The following is a 20745-nucleotide window of genomic DNA, read 5'->3' as shown; positions in this document are numbered from 1 at the left end:
ATAATTCTTACAAAACTCGCACTCAATGAGTAGTTTAACTGGTGCAGTTGCAAATCAAATAAATTCGTTAAATTACAGTGTAAGTGAAAGTAAGGGAGCCAGAGCATAAACTAAAGAGTAAATACAACAAAAAGGCACCAATAAGATAAAGCATTGAAGTAGAGTGGCTTTCTTCTAATGTATTCTGTGATGGGAGGCCAAAGCATGATCAGCAAGTCCTGAGTGCTTGTAGTGGTAGTGAAAACAGATATAGTCCTTATGTTCATCAATTCTGATGTTAGCTGTCCTGCCTGTTTGGCTATAGTAGGATGGTTTGCAACTACAAGGGACCTAGTAAACACTTGCCAGTTCTAGGGACTGTAACATAGCTTTGGTGGTGCAGATAAAGGATGTCATTTTTCATATGGTCTGTAAATGGTTGTAAGGTTGTATTTTTTTAAAGATTTTAGCTGGTTTTTCATATGTATTCCCAATGTATGGACTGGCATAGTCTCTGTTCTAGAGAGGGAAAGGTGGTTTGGAGTTTTAATATTTTTTGGATGGGTGTGGATTATAGCCATTGGTTAAGGTTTTGCAAATGTGGTCAAGTTAATGGAGGGGACACTGTTATATAGGATTTTAATTATCCTATATTTCTGGGGTGGAGGGGAGGAATAGTGTAGCATGTAATCAAAGTGTTTAGGGAGGGAGGATTGTCCCTTTTCTAAGGTGAACTGGATCCCAAGATGTAGGTTATTTAGATGTGTTAAACTTCTAAACATGTTAAAATAATGTTATGAGCATCCCCATATGACCAAATAGAGAAAGTGTAGACAAACAGTAGTCGATATGGGGTAGTGTTTAAAGCTTTCTTTTTGAATGTTTGCATGAAGTAGTTAGCCAGGAGAGGAGAAAGTGGAGAACCCCATGCCTGTCCCACTATTTGATTTTAGAATTTTCTTGCCGAATGAAATGCCAAAGTTCATGGTTTAAGTTCATGGTGAACTTAAACTGGGCTGAAATATTTAGGTAATTGAACCTGAATAAGATCTGAAGTGTCTTTGATTGAGATGTTGATGAACAGAGAAGAGACATCAAAATTGACCATTATGTGAATGTGTTGCAGTGTGAGGTTTTCTTTGAGGTTTTAAGGTGGACTGATTTTTTTATTTGTGAAGGGGTATTGTCAGTATATGTTGGTAAAGTACTTTGGCTAATTTGTATTGGGTGAATCAGTGTCATCTACAATTGGTGTAATGTGCATTCTGTTTGTGGATTTTTAGTAACCTATATATCTGAGATGAGGGTGGGATCTGGAATTGTATGGTTTTAGTTTATTAGCAATTTCAACAGGCCAGGAGGTGACCTTTCAAGGAACCTGTGAAATGATATGATCTGTGTATTGGTTGAGTCATTGTATAAGGGAAGGTAGTTGAGCAATTAAAATTCTAGCCTCTTCCCCCCCCCCCCCCCCCCCGATATATGGGCTACGAAAAATCCACAAACAGAATGTGCTGTAATTCCCCATTGTTATATGGCATTGATTCACCCACATTCAAATTAGCCTAAACATTTAGCAAAATGCTTTCCCAACATACTGACAACACTCTTTCACACATGACTGCTCTTACTGAACTGCTATAACCAAACTATACTCTCTGTGACTTATTGTGTGACCTAATATTCCATTCTCTCTCTCTCTCTCTCTCTCTCTTTCCTCCTCCCTCCCCCCCTCCCCTTTTCTTCAGCCTGGATCACAACACTGCTGGACGAAGGTCTCAATACATTCTGTTTATCAGTTTTTTTCATTCATTGCATTCTATCAGTTGTAACAATTTTATCTTGCCATATTTTCTTGGTCTTACTCTTTGTCTGGTCATCATAGGTTTCCATTCTGTCAATAATTTAGGCAATCATGTGTTATCTTGCAATTTGTCTCCAGCCCATCATGTGGTTAGCAAGCTGTCATTGCTGATTATTACTTATTTTGATTTGAAGTGAAAAAAACACATCTAGAGATAATTACTAACTAAATTTATTTGGCTAATTAAATTAGTATGCTGATATTTTAACTTTGCAACCAAGGCATCTTCTTGGGCACAAAAATAAATAAATAAAAATTAAAAAATACACTAGCAGGAAGGTAAGCAGAAGACTGAGGGTGAGAGGTAGGATCCTACCATCCTAACTGGTGCCCTCTATGGGTGCAGTGATGGAATTTTGGTTTCACAATGATGGTCTCCCATATTTTTGGGAGAAACTCGGCTGCCAAAGTGAGGCAGCTGAGTTTCTTAAGATTTAGTGAATGTTGTAGTGCTCTGGTGGATTCTAGAAATATAAGACGAAATTTTAGAAACATTATATAGAAATCTTCTATAGAAGCAGATTTATATGTGCTTCTGTATAAGGTTTTGTTCCATTGGATCCAGTGATGTATATCCATAGTGCTATCAGTATTAGCTGTTCTTTTTGTTTGTCCAAAGTAAGACAGTTTCATCACATAATTATGTGAAAGGGATGCTGTAGACCCCAGAATAGTCTAGATCAGCAGTTCCCAATTTGCGTTCTGTGGAACCCTAGGGTTCTGCTGATAAAATTTGGGGGTCCACAATAAAATTAGTCTCTAATTAATAGTTTAAAATATGTATGAAAAATTTATTTAAATAAAGTTTCAAAAATGTCAATAAAATCTGTAGAGTCAAGTGGTGGTTGAGGGAATTGAATACTTTCATTTGATTTTCCTGCCACTAGTTGTCATACCCCCCCTCCCCTTGACAAAATTATCTGTAATGAGGTGGGGGTACAGCTTTAGAAATTCATTCATTTGATTCATTCTGTCATTCGATTCTCCCACCTCTAGCTGTCATATCCTCCTGACAAAATCATCTGTATAAGGTTTTGTAGTGAGGCGGAAGCGCAGCAGTACAGCTTTAAAAACGTTTCATGGCTAAGTCAAATTGCTTATCTGGCAGATATATTCACAAAATTGAATGATGTTTCTCTCTCCTTTCAAGGAAATAATGTAAATATTTTCAACAAAATTACAATCATTTATTGCAAAAATTACAACACTGGACCATTTCTAATTTTAAATGACTTTTTACGGGAATGGAACTGTGAAATTGACAAGGAAATTCTAAAAGAAATTATTTGTCATCTAAAATCAATAAATGTGGCATTAAATGAATACTTTCCTCTACTAAAAGATAACAGTAACTATTGGGTTTTCAATCCTTTCAGTATTAAAGAAAAACCAGAGAAACTATCTACTTCAGAATATGAAAATCTCATCGACCTGACATTAAACAGCCAAATAAAAATTAAATTTAATAAAATTTCATTAAACAAGTTTTGGTGTGACTTAAAAGAAGAATATCCAAATTTTTTCAAAAGGCAATTCATTGTTTGTTGCCATTTAATACCACATATTTGTCTGAAAGCAGATTTTCGCTCTGCACTGTGACAAAACCAAGATACAGAAGTAAGTTGGATGCCACTCCTGATATTAGAATTCAGCTATCCACAATTAAACCAAATTTTTAAAGATTATTGAAAGAAAGGAAGTTTAATTCTTCACAATACTTGCCAGTTTGAATTAATAATCCTTTCTTTTAGCTAGGCTTGCACGGTGATCCGAATATATTTTTGAAAATTATGGAGACAACTACCGTGTTTGAGTAAAACTTTAGTTTAATATAACTAAACTCTACATTCGACGTTTCGACCTTTATATCAAGGTCATCTTCTGGAGCATATGCACTATATATGGAGAACAAGCTGCACTACAATCTATCTGGTTTGTTAAAGTTACTGACCAACCGTTATAATTGTTGGCCTGACTTCTAGTGGAAAAAAAAAAAAAATAGAATATACATCAATGCTAGAGTCCTATTATTAATATTATCTGTTGGCTGTAGAATTACATTAGGTACAACAACAAGTCTATGTGTGTGTGTGTGTGTGTGTGTGTGTGTGTGTGTATATATATTTTTTTCATTTTTCTAAATTAACTGACTTAAAACCCGAGAATTATAACACAATGACATTTATTTGAAAAAAACGCAACATGTTTCGTCAAGAATGACTTCATCAGGCAATAAGAACATAGAAAGATATTAAAAGACACGAAATTAATATTGACACACTCTAAAGCTATACAATTATAAAGCCATAATATTCGACTGTAAATTACAGTTATTATGAGCTTGAACTACAGTCCGAGTTAAAGTTCTATTGTTGTACACCTGTGCATGTGTGGAATCACGCGATCTCCAGTATCTAATAGTAGAGTTGAAAGAGTCAGCCAAATTATAGCTAAGATTGTTATTCATGTGAAAAGGGTCCAAGGTGATTTCTTTTGACTCGACAATGCGGCGCTCTACTTCATCATGGGAGATGTGTAGGTTTGAAGTTGATGGCCAGTTTATTTCATGTTGGTGGCTTTCGTTGTTCGTGTTTATTGAAAACAGGACATGGCTTGACAGAGCAGTTGCTCTGGTTCTCTTATAAGCAATGTCACGCTGGTGCTCTTCGAGACGTAGTAAGATAGATTTCTCTGTCTGCCCATAGTAAGGCTTTCTGCATTCACAAGTGACCTTGTATACACCTGGGAATTGTAGAAGGTTATGAGGTTGTTTATAGTTGTTGAAGCGTGATCTTATTTTTGGCATAGTCGAGAAGCACGTTTTTATGTTAAACTTCTTTAGAATTCTACTCAGCTTTTTGGATAGTGTGCTGATATATGGCAAGACGATATGACCTTTGGAGTCATCCTGTATCTCTACGTTGACGGTGGGATAATTGGTTGTTAATATTTTTTAGAGAGTAGCCATTGTTTTTAAAGGTCCATTTAAGATGTTGTAGTTCCTTTTTCAGTTCTTCTTCATCTGAGAGTACAGATCTTGCACGATTCGCTAGAGTTGATATAATACCCAACTTTTGCGCTGGATGGTGATGGGATGACGCATGCAAATATCTGTCTGTATGAGTTGGCTTTCTAAATATAGAGACTTTAATTGATTCAGGCGTCTTAGTGAGTTTAACATCTAGGAAACAGATGGAACTATTTTCTTCAAGCTCCATAGTCAATTTTATATCTTGATGGCGGTTGTTTAAGTGGTCGAGAAATGTTCTCTCTGTTATCTCACTGTGTAATCATATTGCAAATACATGTGTGTGTGTATACACACACACACAAACAGACTTGTTGTTGTGCCCAATGTAATTCTACAGCCAACAGATAATATTAATAATAGGACTCTAGCATTGATGTATATTCTATTTTTTTTTTTTTCCACTAGAAGTCAGGCCAACAATTATAACGGTTGGTCAGTAACTTTAACAAACCAGATAGATTGTAGTGCAGCTTGTTCTCCATATATAGTGCATATGCTCCAGAAGATGACCTTGATATAAAGGTCGAAACGTCGAATGTAGAGTTTAGTTATATTAAACTAAAGTTTTACTCAAACACGGTAGTTGTCTCCATAATTTTCAAAAATGTACTTGAATTAATAATATTTCCTTTTCCATTATTATTATTATTTTTTTTTTAAATTTAATTTTTTTATTATTATTATTATTTTTTTTTTGTCTTCTTCCTTCCATGGTATTAGGCCTACTGGCCTGTTCCAGTTTCACTCCACCTTTTTAGGGGTCTTCCTCTACTTCTTTTCCCTTTTGGTTTATAATTTAGTATTCATTTTGGTAATCTTTCTGGTGACATTCTATTTACATGTTGGATCCATTTGTTTCTATAATTTTCTGGTGTTTGTAAAATTTGTTGTTGTTGTTGAGGTTCTTTTAAAACATTTGCATTTCTTTTTTTACCTAATTTAGTATAGCCTGCAGTTCTTAAAAATTTCATTTCTGCTGATGTTATTCTTTGGTAATCTATTTACTTCATTGTCCATGTTTCTCTTCCATATAATATTACAGGTTTTTCTAAAACGTTGAATATTCTTAATCTAATATTTCTTTGTACCAAATTTGGCTTGAAAATATTATTAATCATGCCTATAGTTTTGGTGAATTTACTAATTTTATGTTTTGAATCAGTTTCTTCAATGTAACTTATATTACAGCTGAGATAATTAAAATTATTAACTTGTTCAATTGGTTTATTGTTTAGAACTATTTTGCTTCTTATTGGTGCCCTTCCTTTAAATGCCATAACTTTTGTTTTTTCAGAAGATATCTTCATTCCATATTTGGTAACAATCCTCTCAAGATTGTAGAGAGCCAACTGTAATTCGTCTTCTGTGTTAGCGATTAAAATTTGGCCATCTACATATAATAATGTATTTAAACAGTAATTTATTTCTAGTTGTATTCCTGTATTATTGATACACTGCCATTCTTCTAGTATTTCATTTATATATATATATATATATTAAAAAGAATTGGAGATAGGCTGCATTCCTGTCTTACTTCTCTATTTATTTTTATCCACTCTGTAGGTGTGTCTTTGGATTTCACTATTACGATGTTATTTTCATAAATATTGCCCACTGCTTTTATTAATTGTGGAGGGAATTCTATTTTAATTAATATTTCAAAGAGTTTATTTATTTTTACTAAATCAAAGACCTTTTCATAGTCTGTAAATAACATATGAGTATCTAGGTTAAATTCTCTTTGTTTTTCAATTAATTGTTTTAAAGTGAAGACTGAGTCAATGCATGATCGACCCTTTCTAAATCCGTTTTGTTCTTCTACTAAATGTTTTTCAATATAATTGTTTATTTTCTTTTTCAAGATTGCTGTGTATATTTTATATCCAGAATCCAGCAAACTTATTCCTCTGTAGTTTGAGCTATTTGATTTATCACCTTTTTTATAAATAAGTAAAATAATTGATTTTTTCAAATCATCTGGAGCTGTTCTTGTTTGTAAAATTTTGTTTAGTAATCTAATTTTTTTTAAATTTTATAGTTTAATTTAATAATCTCTGATGTGGTTCTAAGTTAGTATATTTAAATAATTCTAAATTTAATCCATCATTACCAGATGCTTTCTTATTTTTCATTTTCTTTAGAATTTCTGTTAATTCATCTAATGTTATGATATCTGATTTATCACTTTTAAGTGCTATATCAAGAGTATAAAAATCATCATCATTATTATTATGGGTATCTCCATGGAGTCAGTAGACTCATCGTGAGAGACCCAAACTATCAAAACAATATCTATCATACCTCTTCTTGAATTCATTTACAGACGAAGAACTCACAACTGAGTCAGGCAATGCATTCCACCAACTCACCACCCTCAAAAAATCTAGTTCTCACACCCTTGTTAACCACACTTTTCCTTAATTTCCAGTGATGACCTCTTGTTCTTCCATCACTATCACACAGCTGAAATATTTCCCCTGCATCAGTCTTATAAAAACCTTTTAGTAATTTAAGTGTTTCTATCATATCCCTTCTTCTCCACCTATCATCCAACCTCTGCAATCCACAAGCTCTCAATCTATCCATGTAGGGAGCATTTTTTTACATCACTCACCAACTTAGTCACTCTCCTCTGAACCCTCTCCACAACCTCCTCATCTCCAAGGAATCCAAGTGACCAGACTTTAGCATAGTAATCCAAATGTGGGAGTATTAACACCTTATAAAGGGGAATAATAACCTCTTTATCTCTGGATGTTACTGTGTTCTTCAATAATCAAGTAATCCTATGTGCAATCTTGGACACCTTAGCAATGTACCCTCTGAACTTCATCTCCCTATCCACCAACACCCCCAATTACCTGGTACACAGCTGGTAATCTTTTAATCCCAAAATGCATAACTTTACACTTTTCCACATTGAGCTGACATTCATTACCTTTTGCCCATTTTGGCAGCTTATTTAAATCATCCTGCAAACTCTCAACATTAGCTTGATTTTTTATTGCGATACCCAACTTTGCATCATCAGCAAACAACTGAATATCTCCCTTCAAGCCATTTCCTATATAATTTATGTACAAATTAAACAATAACGGCCTAAGCACAGAGCCCTGAGGCACACCACTGGTCACTGCCTCATCCTAGACTCTGCTCCTCCATACACTACTTTCTGGTATCTCTCCATGAGCCATTCTCTTATCTATATCACCAGCCTAGTATCCATCCCCTCTTCTCCAATTTGTGCAACAGTATTCCATGGGGTATCCTGTCAAAAGCCTTAGCAAAATCCAGTAGTATCACTGCGTAGCCATTTCCCTTGTCCAACTCAGATGTCATTCTATTATAAAAAGTTAATCAATTGCTAAGAGAGCATCGACCTTTAACAAAACCATGTTGGCCCTATAGAGTATCATATTCTGATCCACCCATTCTTGAATTCTGTCCTTAACCAACCTTTCCAATACTTTTACCACCACTCAAGATGGTGATTGCTCTGTAATTAACTACTGCAATCTTAGAGCCACCTTTATGCAAAGGAACCACTTTGCCTTCCTTCCACTCCCTAGGGACCATACCAGAGTTCAAACTTAAGTTAAATAACCAAGTAAGAGGCGTTGATAATTCCTTTGCACATTCACGTAACACCCGAGCTGATATTCCATCTAACCTTACAGCAGTGTTTGCATTTAAATTCTGCAATATACTAAGTACCTCTGATTTATTAACTTCAATTCTCACATTGGTTATTGCTACATGTACAGAGATATCCTCAATTGGATGATAGACTTTTTAAAAGTGATCACTCAGTAACTCTACTATTACATCTGAACTCTCCATAACATTTTCTTCTTTTGCAGATCAAGCCTGATACTACTACTCATCCATCTAACGCTTACCTTGTTTGTCTTCCTTGACTATGGGAATACATTCTGATGTTGCCTTCCTCAGATATCCGCTGATTTTATCCCATGTACTGCTAACATCTTTCCCCTGCAATATGTTTTGCCATGGAACAGCTGTAAGCTCATTCCGAAGCTTGTTATAATTACCTAACCTGTAGTTCCGTATATACCTAGAGTTACCATATTCTAAAATGCCAAAATGCTGACACCCCATCGCCTGACCAACTCGTTCCAGACACAAACATCTAACACAAAAATAAATACATATGTTTGAAATCTTTACCTTTGTAAGCTTTTCATTAATTAGATGTGATGAGTATGCTTATTGGAACACGCAAAAATATGAGATTTTAAGTGTCATCATAAGTCTTATGAAACAAGAGTAGGCCTACATGAAAAAGAATTAGACTTATCACACTACATTACTTTGCAGCCCATGCATATTTTTTCACTAGACCTAATTTTCTTTAGCAGTTCTTTGTTTCGACACAAATAGTCAAACATATTTTTACATGTAAAATGTCTGTAATTAAATATAACTGTAGTAAGTCCTTTCATAGATTCTATGGTAAGTCTATTTCTTTCCTTGGTCCATTGAGCTTGTATTAATGAAAAGAGCTTTTCAGCACTGGCATTGTGACAGATATTTTCATTATCAAAATGCAGACATGTCCGCATAAATGGTGATTTATGGTAACTAATATATACCCTTTTTTAAGAGAGAAATCCACAAATTTTGCAACCTCCCAAGTCAATACCACATGATCGCTCTCACCAACTGGAGGTAACAAGGACACCTCTTACTTATGCATATGTCCTCTGAACCTATGACCAGATCCAACATTCTCACACCATGAGTTGCTTCAGTTATGTGCGCTTTCAAGTAATTATCTCTTAGAAGATGTATGAGTTCCATTTCCTCCTTCCAATTGATATCACCATAATTAAAATCCCCCATAATAATCACTACCCTGCACTCAGTGCACTAATTTGTTGATGCATGAATTCAATATCACCCCCTGGCCTATAGCAGCAACCAACTGTATATTTGGTTGCATTGGCCACTATTTCACACCAGACCACCTCAAATGAACTATCATTCACACATCTATCTTCTTGATATACTACTTTCTTTGGCTGCAACTCATCATCTATCATCAACAGTACTTCTCCCCCTATTCTATCTTCTTTGTCCTCTCTGAACATATACCCATCACATTCAATTCCAGTAACCACATCTTCTGCTGACAACCAAGTTTCACTAATGCCTACAACTTTTGGAGAGATTGCACTGAATAATGCCAAAAATTCTTCCCTCTTATTTCAAATGCTTCTTGTATTAGTATACAAAAATTGCAGATTCCCTTTAGTTCTTGTACCAGCTTTAGAGCTGATATACATTCTACTAATTTCAGTAGTCCCATGCCGATTTTTATCCACTCTATTCTTCAAATTATTCCAAGAAAAAAGATCAACAAATATGCATTCACTGCATAAATTTCTCTCTCTTGCACTCATTTTTTTTTAAATTTTAGTTTCCCTGTCCAATTACTTCAACTTGTTCAGAAAACAGTAACTTCTTCAAATGCTTATGATCTTCTATGTTCAGATGCAACCCATCTCTTGCATACAGCTGTCTTTTGCCTTCAAACACACTCCAGACATCAACAAATTCCAGACCTTTTTTTTTTTGCACATTCTTGCAATCATATCGTTCATTATCATCGCTCGTCTACTTAACTCATAATTATCAAAACAAGGCAGTACAAAGGAAGGACAGTACACTGTTCTCCCTTTGACACTTCTTCACGATATCTAACAATGTTCCTAAATCTTTTGCTAAATCATCTTTCCATAAGTTTTCGTAATACTTATTCCATTCCTTTTTACTTATAACGTCTATGCTAATTTGTTCTTTAATTTCTTTGTTTAAATATTTCAAGATTTTATATGTTGTTGTTAGCTGCATACTGTATAACTCTACTTCTCTTTTACATAGTTATTCCATTTTTCTCTATGTAAAGATCTAACTTCTCTTTTCGCTGTGGTATTTTTTGTCTAGTTTAATTTATTTTCGATTGTATATGAAGATAGTCATTTTCTATAGGCTTCATTTTTCTGCTGTATTTTTCTATATGTTCATTCCAATTTCATAAGCCTCTTTTCCTGTGCCATTTCTTCTTTTTCTCCGGGCTGTCATTGGCTGCTTTCTTTATTATGTTGCAAATGTTCTTCCATTATGTTTCAATATTTTCCTTTACCTCTATTTCTTGTAAGTTCTCTTTTAGTTTAGTTTGGTACAATTTTTTAATTTCTTCTTGTAATAATTTTATTTTAAATATGTTTTCTATGGTTCTTTGTTTTCAGCTTCAGCCATTTTGGAGGTATTGACATATTTCAATATGTCAATACCTCCAAATACATTACTTCATAATGATTTGTATCTAGATGTAGACTTCTATAGACTTTGATGTCTGTTATTAGCTTTGCCATTTTTTATATTTCCTTTTATGTAGTCTATTATAGATTTGTAGCCTATTGCTTCCCAGGTGTATTTCTGAACTTCTTTATGTCTAAAGAAAGAATTTACTATTTTCAAGTTATTGAACAGGGCAAAGTCTATTAATCTTACTCCATTTTTATTTTTGTGGTTCTCCATTATTTCCCATACAATCTTTAATTGGATTGTTACCTATTCTTGTATTTAAATCTCCTAATATAAGTATATGATCATTTTTATTTGTTTTGCTAATTATCTGTTGAAACTGTTTGTGAAATTCTTCTGATTCTTCTTCTTTATTCTCCTTAGGGGCATAGATACTAAATATTGTTATATTTCCTCTTTGTATTTTTAATCTTGCTTCTATTATTCTTCCATTCCAATATTTGTAACTAATTATATTATTTTTCCAGTCTTTAGATATCATTAGTATTGTTCCTGCTTTTGCTCTTTCTGATTTCTTTATGCCACTAAATATTTGATTGTAGTCATTTAACTCTAATTCTTTTTTGTTTGTTATTGCTGCTATTTTTATATCATACTGGTTTAGTATTTTCTCTAGTTCATCATCTTTGTTAGCTATTCCTCTGACGTTCCATGTTAATGCTCTGCTATTTTGATTATATCTTTTCCGGTTTTTCATTACCATTTCCATAATAGATTTAGTTTAATGTGTTTTGCATTATGGGAGATACTGGGTTAGAAGTGCCTGGTAGCTTGCTCCACCTTTGCCACGAGTTGCCTTGGTGTTGCACTACTTACTGGATAAGATAGTACAACACTATATTTAGTCCTGAAGATATTTTCAGGCGCAAACTTTGTTTGCTCTCACTGGGATAAAGGATTAAACTAAATCTATTATAGTCTAACCTAGTGATAAATAAATTTTCATCAATTACCATTTCCAATTTCTCTGTCCAGTTTCTGCTTGTGTTGAGACTTGCAAGTAATAAATTGGTCCTCTGATTTGGTTGCCAGCCATATAAGAGCAAGTCTAATGACAGGAGTGCTGACTGCAGCCTTCAGACCAGACATATATATGTATATATATGTTCAGTATCTCTCTGAATATAACCTCCAACCTGAAAGACCAGGCCTCTGTATTTATGATCCCCCAGAGACATTTATTCCATCTCTCTTTGTCATCTGTAACAGGCTTCCTCATAATGTGTTTGTGAACAATTTGTACCTACAGCTTCTTTAAGAAGAATATCAATAGGTTTCTTCTTTCTTAACCCTCATTTTTTAGAATACATGAAGTTTTTTTATGAGGTGCAGGATACAGGGGATGACAATGATTTTTTTGTGTACTGGATTTTTTTTACAGGAAGATTAGGGGATGATAGAGAGTTCTGTTTATTTTGTTGGGAAAGCTATTGGCTAAAAAAATGTCCTGGACGTGATTGGTTTTTGTGGAGAAACTAGTGTGATCAAAACAAATACTTCTGATAAACATTTGCTACGGTTTCGATAACACCATATTTCTGGAAAGGAGGGATGTGACAGATGATGAATGCACCTTTCAGTGTGTTTTGGTGTGTCGAGGCTTAAGTGCTGTGAAGAATTCACATTGGAGGTTTAATGAAATATTATCAGCACTGAGAAAGGATTAAAAACAATTTTAATACTTCCAATATTTCGTCTCCATCACAGAGACATCATCAGGGATTACAAAAAAACTTTTGTAGCAACACACACACACAAATATAATACAATAGTGAATGAAACTAAAGTCTTATCTAGGTGGTGTGCCCTCTATGGGGATTTGCAGGTGGACTAGGATGTAAAGAGGGATCTCTGATAATTAATGTTTCCCAAATTTTGGGAAGTTCAATGCAATCGTATTTGTTTAAATTCAGTTGATTCCTGAGTGCAGATGCAGATTCAAAGAATAGTCTTTCTTTTTTGAATTTACTATTGTGGAGCATGGTGTTTTTTTCCAGGAGATCCTGTGGGTAGTATCCAAAACAAGGCCAGATTGACCATAATCGTGATTGCAAATGTATGACCTGTGTTCTTCTAACCAGATTGTTGCTGATCTGCCTGTCTGTCCGAAGTAAGTACCTTGTGCCAGTTTACAGACACAAGGTACTCTATACACTCCAGGCACTGAGGGGGGGGGAGCTGGTCTTTGGTGGAACGGATAAAGGTAGCATACGGTGGGGCTTAAAAGCTGTATGGAGGTTGTACTTTTTTAATGATCTGGCTATTTTTTCTGATGTACCATGGATGTAAGGTATGGTGATGGTATTTCTGAAGTCCTTCTGAAGAGATGGTTGGGGAATGGGGAAGGACTTGATTATTTTTTTTAATTCTGTAGTCACTGTAGCCATTGGAAAGGAAGGTGTTGTGTATGTGTTTAAGTTCAGTTGAAAGGACAGTTTCAACTGAACTGTCAAATAGCCAAAATTTTTGGATGTTGGCTATTTAAATAGCCAACATCCAAAAATCCACTTTACTATGGAACTGGAAACCAACAACTGTCTGCCCTTCCTGGATACACTCATCACACATCTACCAGATGGTTCCCCATCATTTTCAGTTTTTAGAAAACCCACACATACAGGCAGATACTTACACAAACAATCACACCATCATCCTTCTCAACAATATGGCATATTAAAAACGCTAACCCATAGAGCGAGAGCAATCTGTTCCAATGACAAGGCTCTTACTGCTGAACTGACTCACTTATGCCACACCTTCTTGGCCAACAGCTACAATCCACATAAAATAAACAAAATACTAAACACTCCTAAGAAACCCCTCCCACCATCCACCACAGAGAACTACAACAAAACAGTCACCATCCCTTACATTAAAGGCACATCCGAAAAGATCTCAAGAATTCTCAATAAACATAAACTACGCACTACATTCAGACCATGTAGCAAATTAGCCACCCTCATCCGCTCACCCAAGGACAGTATTCCTCCTTTATCACATCCAGGAGTCTACCAAGTACCCTGCTCATGCAATCAAGCCTACTATGGTCAAACAGGAAGAACTGTGAACATCTGCATCAGCGAACATAAACGATACATCAGGAATTATCATTATGGGAAGTTGGGCCTAGCAGACCATGCTCTGGATACCCCTGCACACAGGATCAACTGGAAAAACACAAAAGTACTACACAGAAACCCGTATAAATCAGAGAGATTGTTCTTAGAGGCGACAGAAGCCGTAAAAGACACTCCAAATCTCAACAAATATGGCTGTATTAACTTGCCGAAGATCTGGGAGACAGTCATATTAAGAAAAAACTAGCACTTTTCCAAGACTCTAGTAATATACGATAGGTTTTTTTTTTCTTTTTTTTTTTTTTTTTTTTTTTTCTCCCAGATAGAGGGCGTCAAAATCAGGACTCTAGTCTTTGTGTTGCTGCTACAATTTTGTTTAAGTACACCATGTTGTTTTAGTCTCACGTATTGTGACAAACAGTGTTTTTGTGCTCTGAAGATGCTGGTTATAACACCAGCGAAATATCAGCATCAAGTTAATAAATTAATTATTTACTTAGTTTCTGTGTTCTATTATACCGTTAAAATAATAAACAACATAATTGAAAGTGAGATTGGTCTAAGTGTATATGTCTTTAGATTCTAATAAATATGTTTTTTCTTCTATATCTGAGTTTGCCTGTGATATGAATCAAAACTACCACTTATTAATCTGAACCATAGCAGGGGGGGGAATTGAAAGAAAGATATAACATGTTGTTATAGAGGTTACTACTGCATACCAGAATTTACTTAGCCACAGTACAGTGTTTAATTTATGAGTTTAAGCACTAAATTTATTCATCTACATGCACCAAAAGTCTGGAAAAGTCTCCCTGAATAAGAGTCCCCTCTATTCTAAGATATTGGCTGGCACAGCTTTAAAAAATAAATTTGTCAATATCTGAAGAGGAGACGGCCCCAGAAAGAAATTAGAGGATTCATTTCTTCATAATATTTAACACAAGTTTGGTTTGTTGCCAGAGTACTCAATGACTTTCATTTTCTTTGTGGAAAGCTAGACTTGATTTGTATTGCATGTGCACATGCTGGTTGGAAAGCCTATTAAATACACACCACTGCTTGAGGGTCCATATCAAGAATTTGTTGATGCCACCATTTATGATATTCACCACTTTGTTAGAAACCATGTTGTGTCTATGCTGGGTTACATATCGCAGGTAGCCAAAATATTTGGGATTGTATGCACATGCAGTCTAATGTAATAACAGGCCATTAGCATGACCTAGTGACTTTGAACCTGATATGATGTAATAGTTAATGCCAGATATGTTCTAGTACATGTATTATGCATTTTATGAAATGTTGAGTGTATATTTTGGTTTATGTTAAATTAAAGTTTTACTCTAACACAGTAGTTGTATATTCATAAAATGTCCATTCATAAAAATTATGAATATGGATATTCATAATAATATCCATAATTTTCATAAAATGTATTCTAATCACCATGTAAGCATGAAGGAAAGATACATGTATTATGCTAGGCTACTCACATACAACACTGAGAGTGTGTATATGGCAAGCAATGGAGATACCAGTGGATCAGAGATACAAAAATCATGCCAGGCTAACAGATTCACAATGCATTACATGACAGAGCAGTATAACAGTGGTCTGCTAAGCATTATTGTAATATATAATTTGTCAGATCCTATCATAAATGAGGACAGCAACTGATGATTTTGCAAAGTTCCAGTCCTATCACCTTTTAAAAACAAGCATGAGTATAGTGGGTACAGATGTGATAAAGGACATGAAGGACATTGTGTAATAAAGGACATTGAAAAAAAGGTTGCCTAGTCCAAAAAGATCTTAGTTGCAATTTTTTTCTTGCCAAAAGCTGGATCTGGATGTAATGAGATGACAGCACCATAAGCCAATGGATTATATTGTGCCTAGTAGAAACAGTATAGTCTGCTAGTGTAATGGTGCGAGGTGTTTTGGTCTCAATACTATAGCACAGTGACATTGACATCATTCCACTATGGTATTCAGATGTCCACTGGATCTTAACCCATTTGAGCATCTATAGAGAAAGCAGAACAAACTCTTCACAAAAGATCCTCCACAGAATTGAGCTAAATGAAACACTGTCTGTGGAACACTTTTGGCATCTTGTAGAGTCCAAATTAACTTATATATTTAAAATTATTTTGTTTAATACCACTTTCCTTCATAATGTGATCCATATAGATAATGAATAACTGAGGGGATAGTGTACATTCTTGTCTCACCCCAGATTTAACATTAAACCATCTTCCTGTATTTCCTTCAATTCTAACTGCTGACTTACAACTCAAATAAAGACTAAGTATTGCTTGATATAATGCCCCACTGACACCATACAACTGTAGCATATTGAATAGCTTCTCTCTTGGCACCTTGTCATATGCCTTTTCCAAATTAACAAAACTTAAATAAAGATCTCTGTTATATTCCCATGCTTTCTCGACTATTTGTCGTAAAGTGAAGATCTGATCCCGACAGCCTTTATTTGGCCTGAATCCAGCTTGTTCTTCACCAAGCTTTTCTTCCACAATTCTTCTCAACCGTTTCTCAAGTATACTTGCATATATCTTACCAGGAACACTCAATAATGAAATGCCTCTGTAATTCTCACATTCAGTTTTATTTCCCTTTTTATATATGGGTACTATTAGAGCTCTATCCCAATCATCGGAATTCGTCCCTCTGTCCAGGCTTTCTGAACTATGCAGTGCAGTTCAGCCACTGTAAGACTTTTACACCTCCATACTTCAGTTTGGCAATTTTTCGAAGTAATTACTCCATACTTCAAGGATATCTTTTTCTCCTGTTTTCATGTCACCTTTATCATCTCTAACTCTTTTTACAGCACTCTTTCCTCCATTTCTAAGCTTCTTCAACAACCTCCAGAATATCTTACCACCTTCTTGATAATCGATGATGATGATTTAAAATTATTACTAAAAAATTATGTTTGTTTCAATTAGAATTTGCATATGCATTTACTTGATTGAGTAGAACAATACTTTAAGTTTAATCTCTTAAATTACAGTGTGAACCGTTTACACAGAATTATGTAGTAAAGTTTTTTCATAGTAAAATCAATATTTCAACTTTACTAAAATTTTAAATACAGATATACTTCATATGTTAATTAAGAGATAATTGTTTAATTTCTTAATTTCCAACTGTATTACACTGATGATGATCCATGATATGTGTATCAAATTATTTGTAGTTAATTTCTTCTGATTAAATAATATTTTTCACATGTGTTTGTGTGTAACTTCAGAATAAAGATATATTTTGTAGACATTTATGTAGTTTATATATAATAAAAACATTACAGCATAAGATTCTCTAAATATTATCAATTTTTATTGTGTGCTAACTGGTTACCATCATTTATGAGATTGATAGAAACAGGGCAGTCATACTCCCAAGAGAGCTTCAGGATTTACAGCATACTAATAGGTGTACATTAATAAATGAATGAATGTATATTACAAATCTTAAATTTGTTATTTTTTTAGAATGTTGAGGCTTGGACCAATCTGGGAGTATTATATCTACTAAACAAAGAGAGCAAGGTAATTGAATTAATATATAATCAGTTTTTAAGTAGATGCCCAAATATTTTCATTTATTTTTATTGATAGAGATAAGATATTATAATAATTAAGTTCTTTGGTTTTAATTATTATTAATTACCAAATATAAATTTTATTTTAAAAATGTGCTTTTTGCAGACAGATAGATGGTTTTGAATAAAATTTGAATGTCTCTGGATTGTGCAGGCATTTTATGCTAGATGCTGAATGTCTGACATATGTAGGCATTATGATGGGTACTAGAATAACTTCTGTTGTTGATATGTATTTCTGTGTCAACAGCATAAGTCATTTCAGACTTTCATGGAAGCAAACATTACATTTGTTTGCCAGTTATATTCATGCTTATGGAAATGGGACAAACATGCCAACTACTTTTGGTATAAATGTTTATTATTATTTTGAGATTGAAAATCTTATATTTAGTGCGATCACATTTGCAGAAATGATCAAGGAATCTCACTCCCTGTTTTTTTTTTCTACAAATGTGGTCTCACTTTTGAAAACACACCGTAAATGATACCACTACATGAGAATGAGAATCCTTTACTTAAAAAATTGATAATGCAAGTACCACTGATTCTTAAGGAAAAGTCTCTAGACATACCAGCAAAAAAAAAAAAAAGAAAAAAACATATTACTCTATCTATAGAAGAATCCAAAATCATTAAAATTTCAAGTATCCTTGACAGAGTACATTTGAGCAATGTCTTAAATATTTTTTCATAAGGAAGAAAACATGGACACTGGTTGTCCATAATTCCCTAAAAATGAAAAGTCCAAGATCGATTAAAAATAACATTTGGGAGAAAGAAAAAAAAAACTGAAGCCAGGTGAATCCTTCAAACATAACTCTATATATGCATATGTGCAGGTATGTTTCCATTGCAAAGCAGTATATAAGATATACTGCTTTGCAATGGAAAGCAAAGTTCCACTGAGCACCAACCTAGTGGCAATTGCTATCTGCCTCTCAGTAGGTCCTCTTATCATAGTATGCTTCATCTATTTACTACCTGGTGTAGATATATCAGAACAGCTATGTTGTCTTACAGTTAACATCCCCTGTACTCATCATGATAGGGATTTAAATGTCTATAATGCTCTGTGATGTTGTGCACAAGGTAACATCAGAGACATTTGTAGGGTACATGCTTAACAACAGTAAACTTTCTGCTATCGATATTTAACCACCTGTATCCTGTCACTTTTTCCACTATTTAAGTAGTAAGTGGAAAATAATATATATGGGAGCAATCATTTTCCTGTGATATCCAACTGTATATCCTATCATGGATATCAAAATGGAAAATAGATTGGCTGATTGAGACACATCCTCAGCAGAATTGTTTATGTGACAGTCAGCTATTCTCCTAATCAGCAAAGAAGTGAATCATGTTACAGTCTATAACAGAAATTACCATTATTGCAGCCCAGAATATCCAGCAGGTTCCCAGTTTCCCCCAAACTATGGTAGAATGCACAGCCTGCAGGAAAACTCAAAAAAATTTTGAGTATATTCTCGAGATATCCCCCCCCCCCCCACTCTAACCTTCTCGGTTGGGGGTGGGGGAGATATGTACTTCAAACCTAATTGTTTGAAGCATGCATCTACTTAAGTACAATATATCTACCACTAGAGCCAAAAGGACTTCTGGATCCAGTTCACATCTTTTATAACTTCATCAACAAACATTAAAGGTCTTAGGCAAAATCTAGAAAATGAAGGGTATATATATATTAAAATATATTGGATTGTTGAGTGTAGACTTTTACATCTGTTTAGAGTTATATCTTAATGTGTTTTGACTTTTTTTTTTTTTAATTTAGGATGTTATAGTCTAAGTTGCTAGTGTGGCATCCCATTAGCTCACTTGTTTCCTCTTTTTTTTTTCCTGTCAAGCCAGACAGGAAAAAAAAAAAATGAAGCAAGCTTACTCTCAATTCAGTCAAGTATGTGGTAAAGTATGTGAAAGATGCATTTCATTGCCCAGTGCAAGACCCACTGCCCCACTTATTGGAGACCTGAAGTGGCTTGAAAAAGTTCCTTGTTTGGTCTCTAGAGCAGGGTTTCCAGACCCATGTAAAAATATTTTAAAAAATTATAAAAAAATATAAAAAATTGACAAAACTGAAAAAAAAAAATCCTTAGCCCACTCAAAGTGCAAGTGTACTATAGATTTAGTAATAGCCTTTTACTGGTGGTAACCACATAAAAAATAAATAAAATATAGAATTAAAAAAAAAAAAACCTGCATCCATTGGGGTCTTTTCATAATATAATACAGCAGTTCATTTACAATCCAAATTTCAGATGCTTAACATATTCCTTGCAATGCATTAGTGCTCCCATGATTCTCACATCTGCACATTTTATTATGGCTGCATAACTACGCCTTTTGGCCTTTAAAACTCTTGAATTTCATTATCAGACCATATCTATCTACATATATATAGTTTGATCTTTACTGCAATCTCTTTATTTCTGTGCTCATTATATTAGATTTATGGAATTAGTTACCATTTTGAGATTAAAAAAACAAAAGAAAACTTTAATAACATTAAAAATCTATATTTTGACCTTTACATTATATTTAAGATAGATATAATGTATATCTATCTTAAAGCAATCTGCACAGTACTGTTGTGAGCTACATAATGTCTAATACTGACTAACATGATTAGTCTGACTTCTTGTGAAATATATAAAAATAAAATAGTAAAAAAAAAAAATTAATTAATTAACAATTGTAAATTACATCAGCCAGTGAGAAAATTCCCGTTTTTGATATCCAGTTATTAAACCCCCATAATTAGTCTCTTGACACTTTATATTAATGTAAT

General features: G+C 34.1%; 1 protein-coding gene across 1 annotated transcript in view; it reads left to right on the top strand.

The window, feature by feature from the left end:
- LOC150108611 (tetratricopeptide repeat protein 37) overlaps positions 1-20745 on the top strand; it is a 485241-nt gene that overhangs the window by 276141 nt on the left and 188355 nt on the right. The window contains exon 24 of the mRNA XM_090416072.1: positions 17824-17880. Within this exon, the coding sequence (XP_090272198.1) occupies positions 17824-17880 (57 nt within the window). The remainder of the gene's footprint in view (positions 1-17823; positions 17881-20745) is intronic.

Source organism: Typopeltis vanoorti, chromosome 3 (genome assembly GCF_054136105.1).
Source record: "Typopeltis vanoorti isolate ZY-2024b chromosome 3, IOZ_Tvanoo_1.0, whole genome shotgun sequence".
NCBI classification, from domain to species: domain Eukaryota; kingdom Metazoa; phylum Arthropoda; class Arachnida; order Uropygi; family Thelyphonidae; genus Typopeltis; species Typopeltis vanoorti.
Note: the sequence above shows the minus strand (reverse complement) of the source record. Positions and strands in the feature narration are given on the sequence as shown.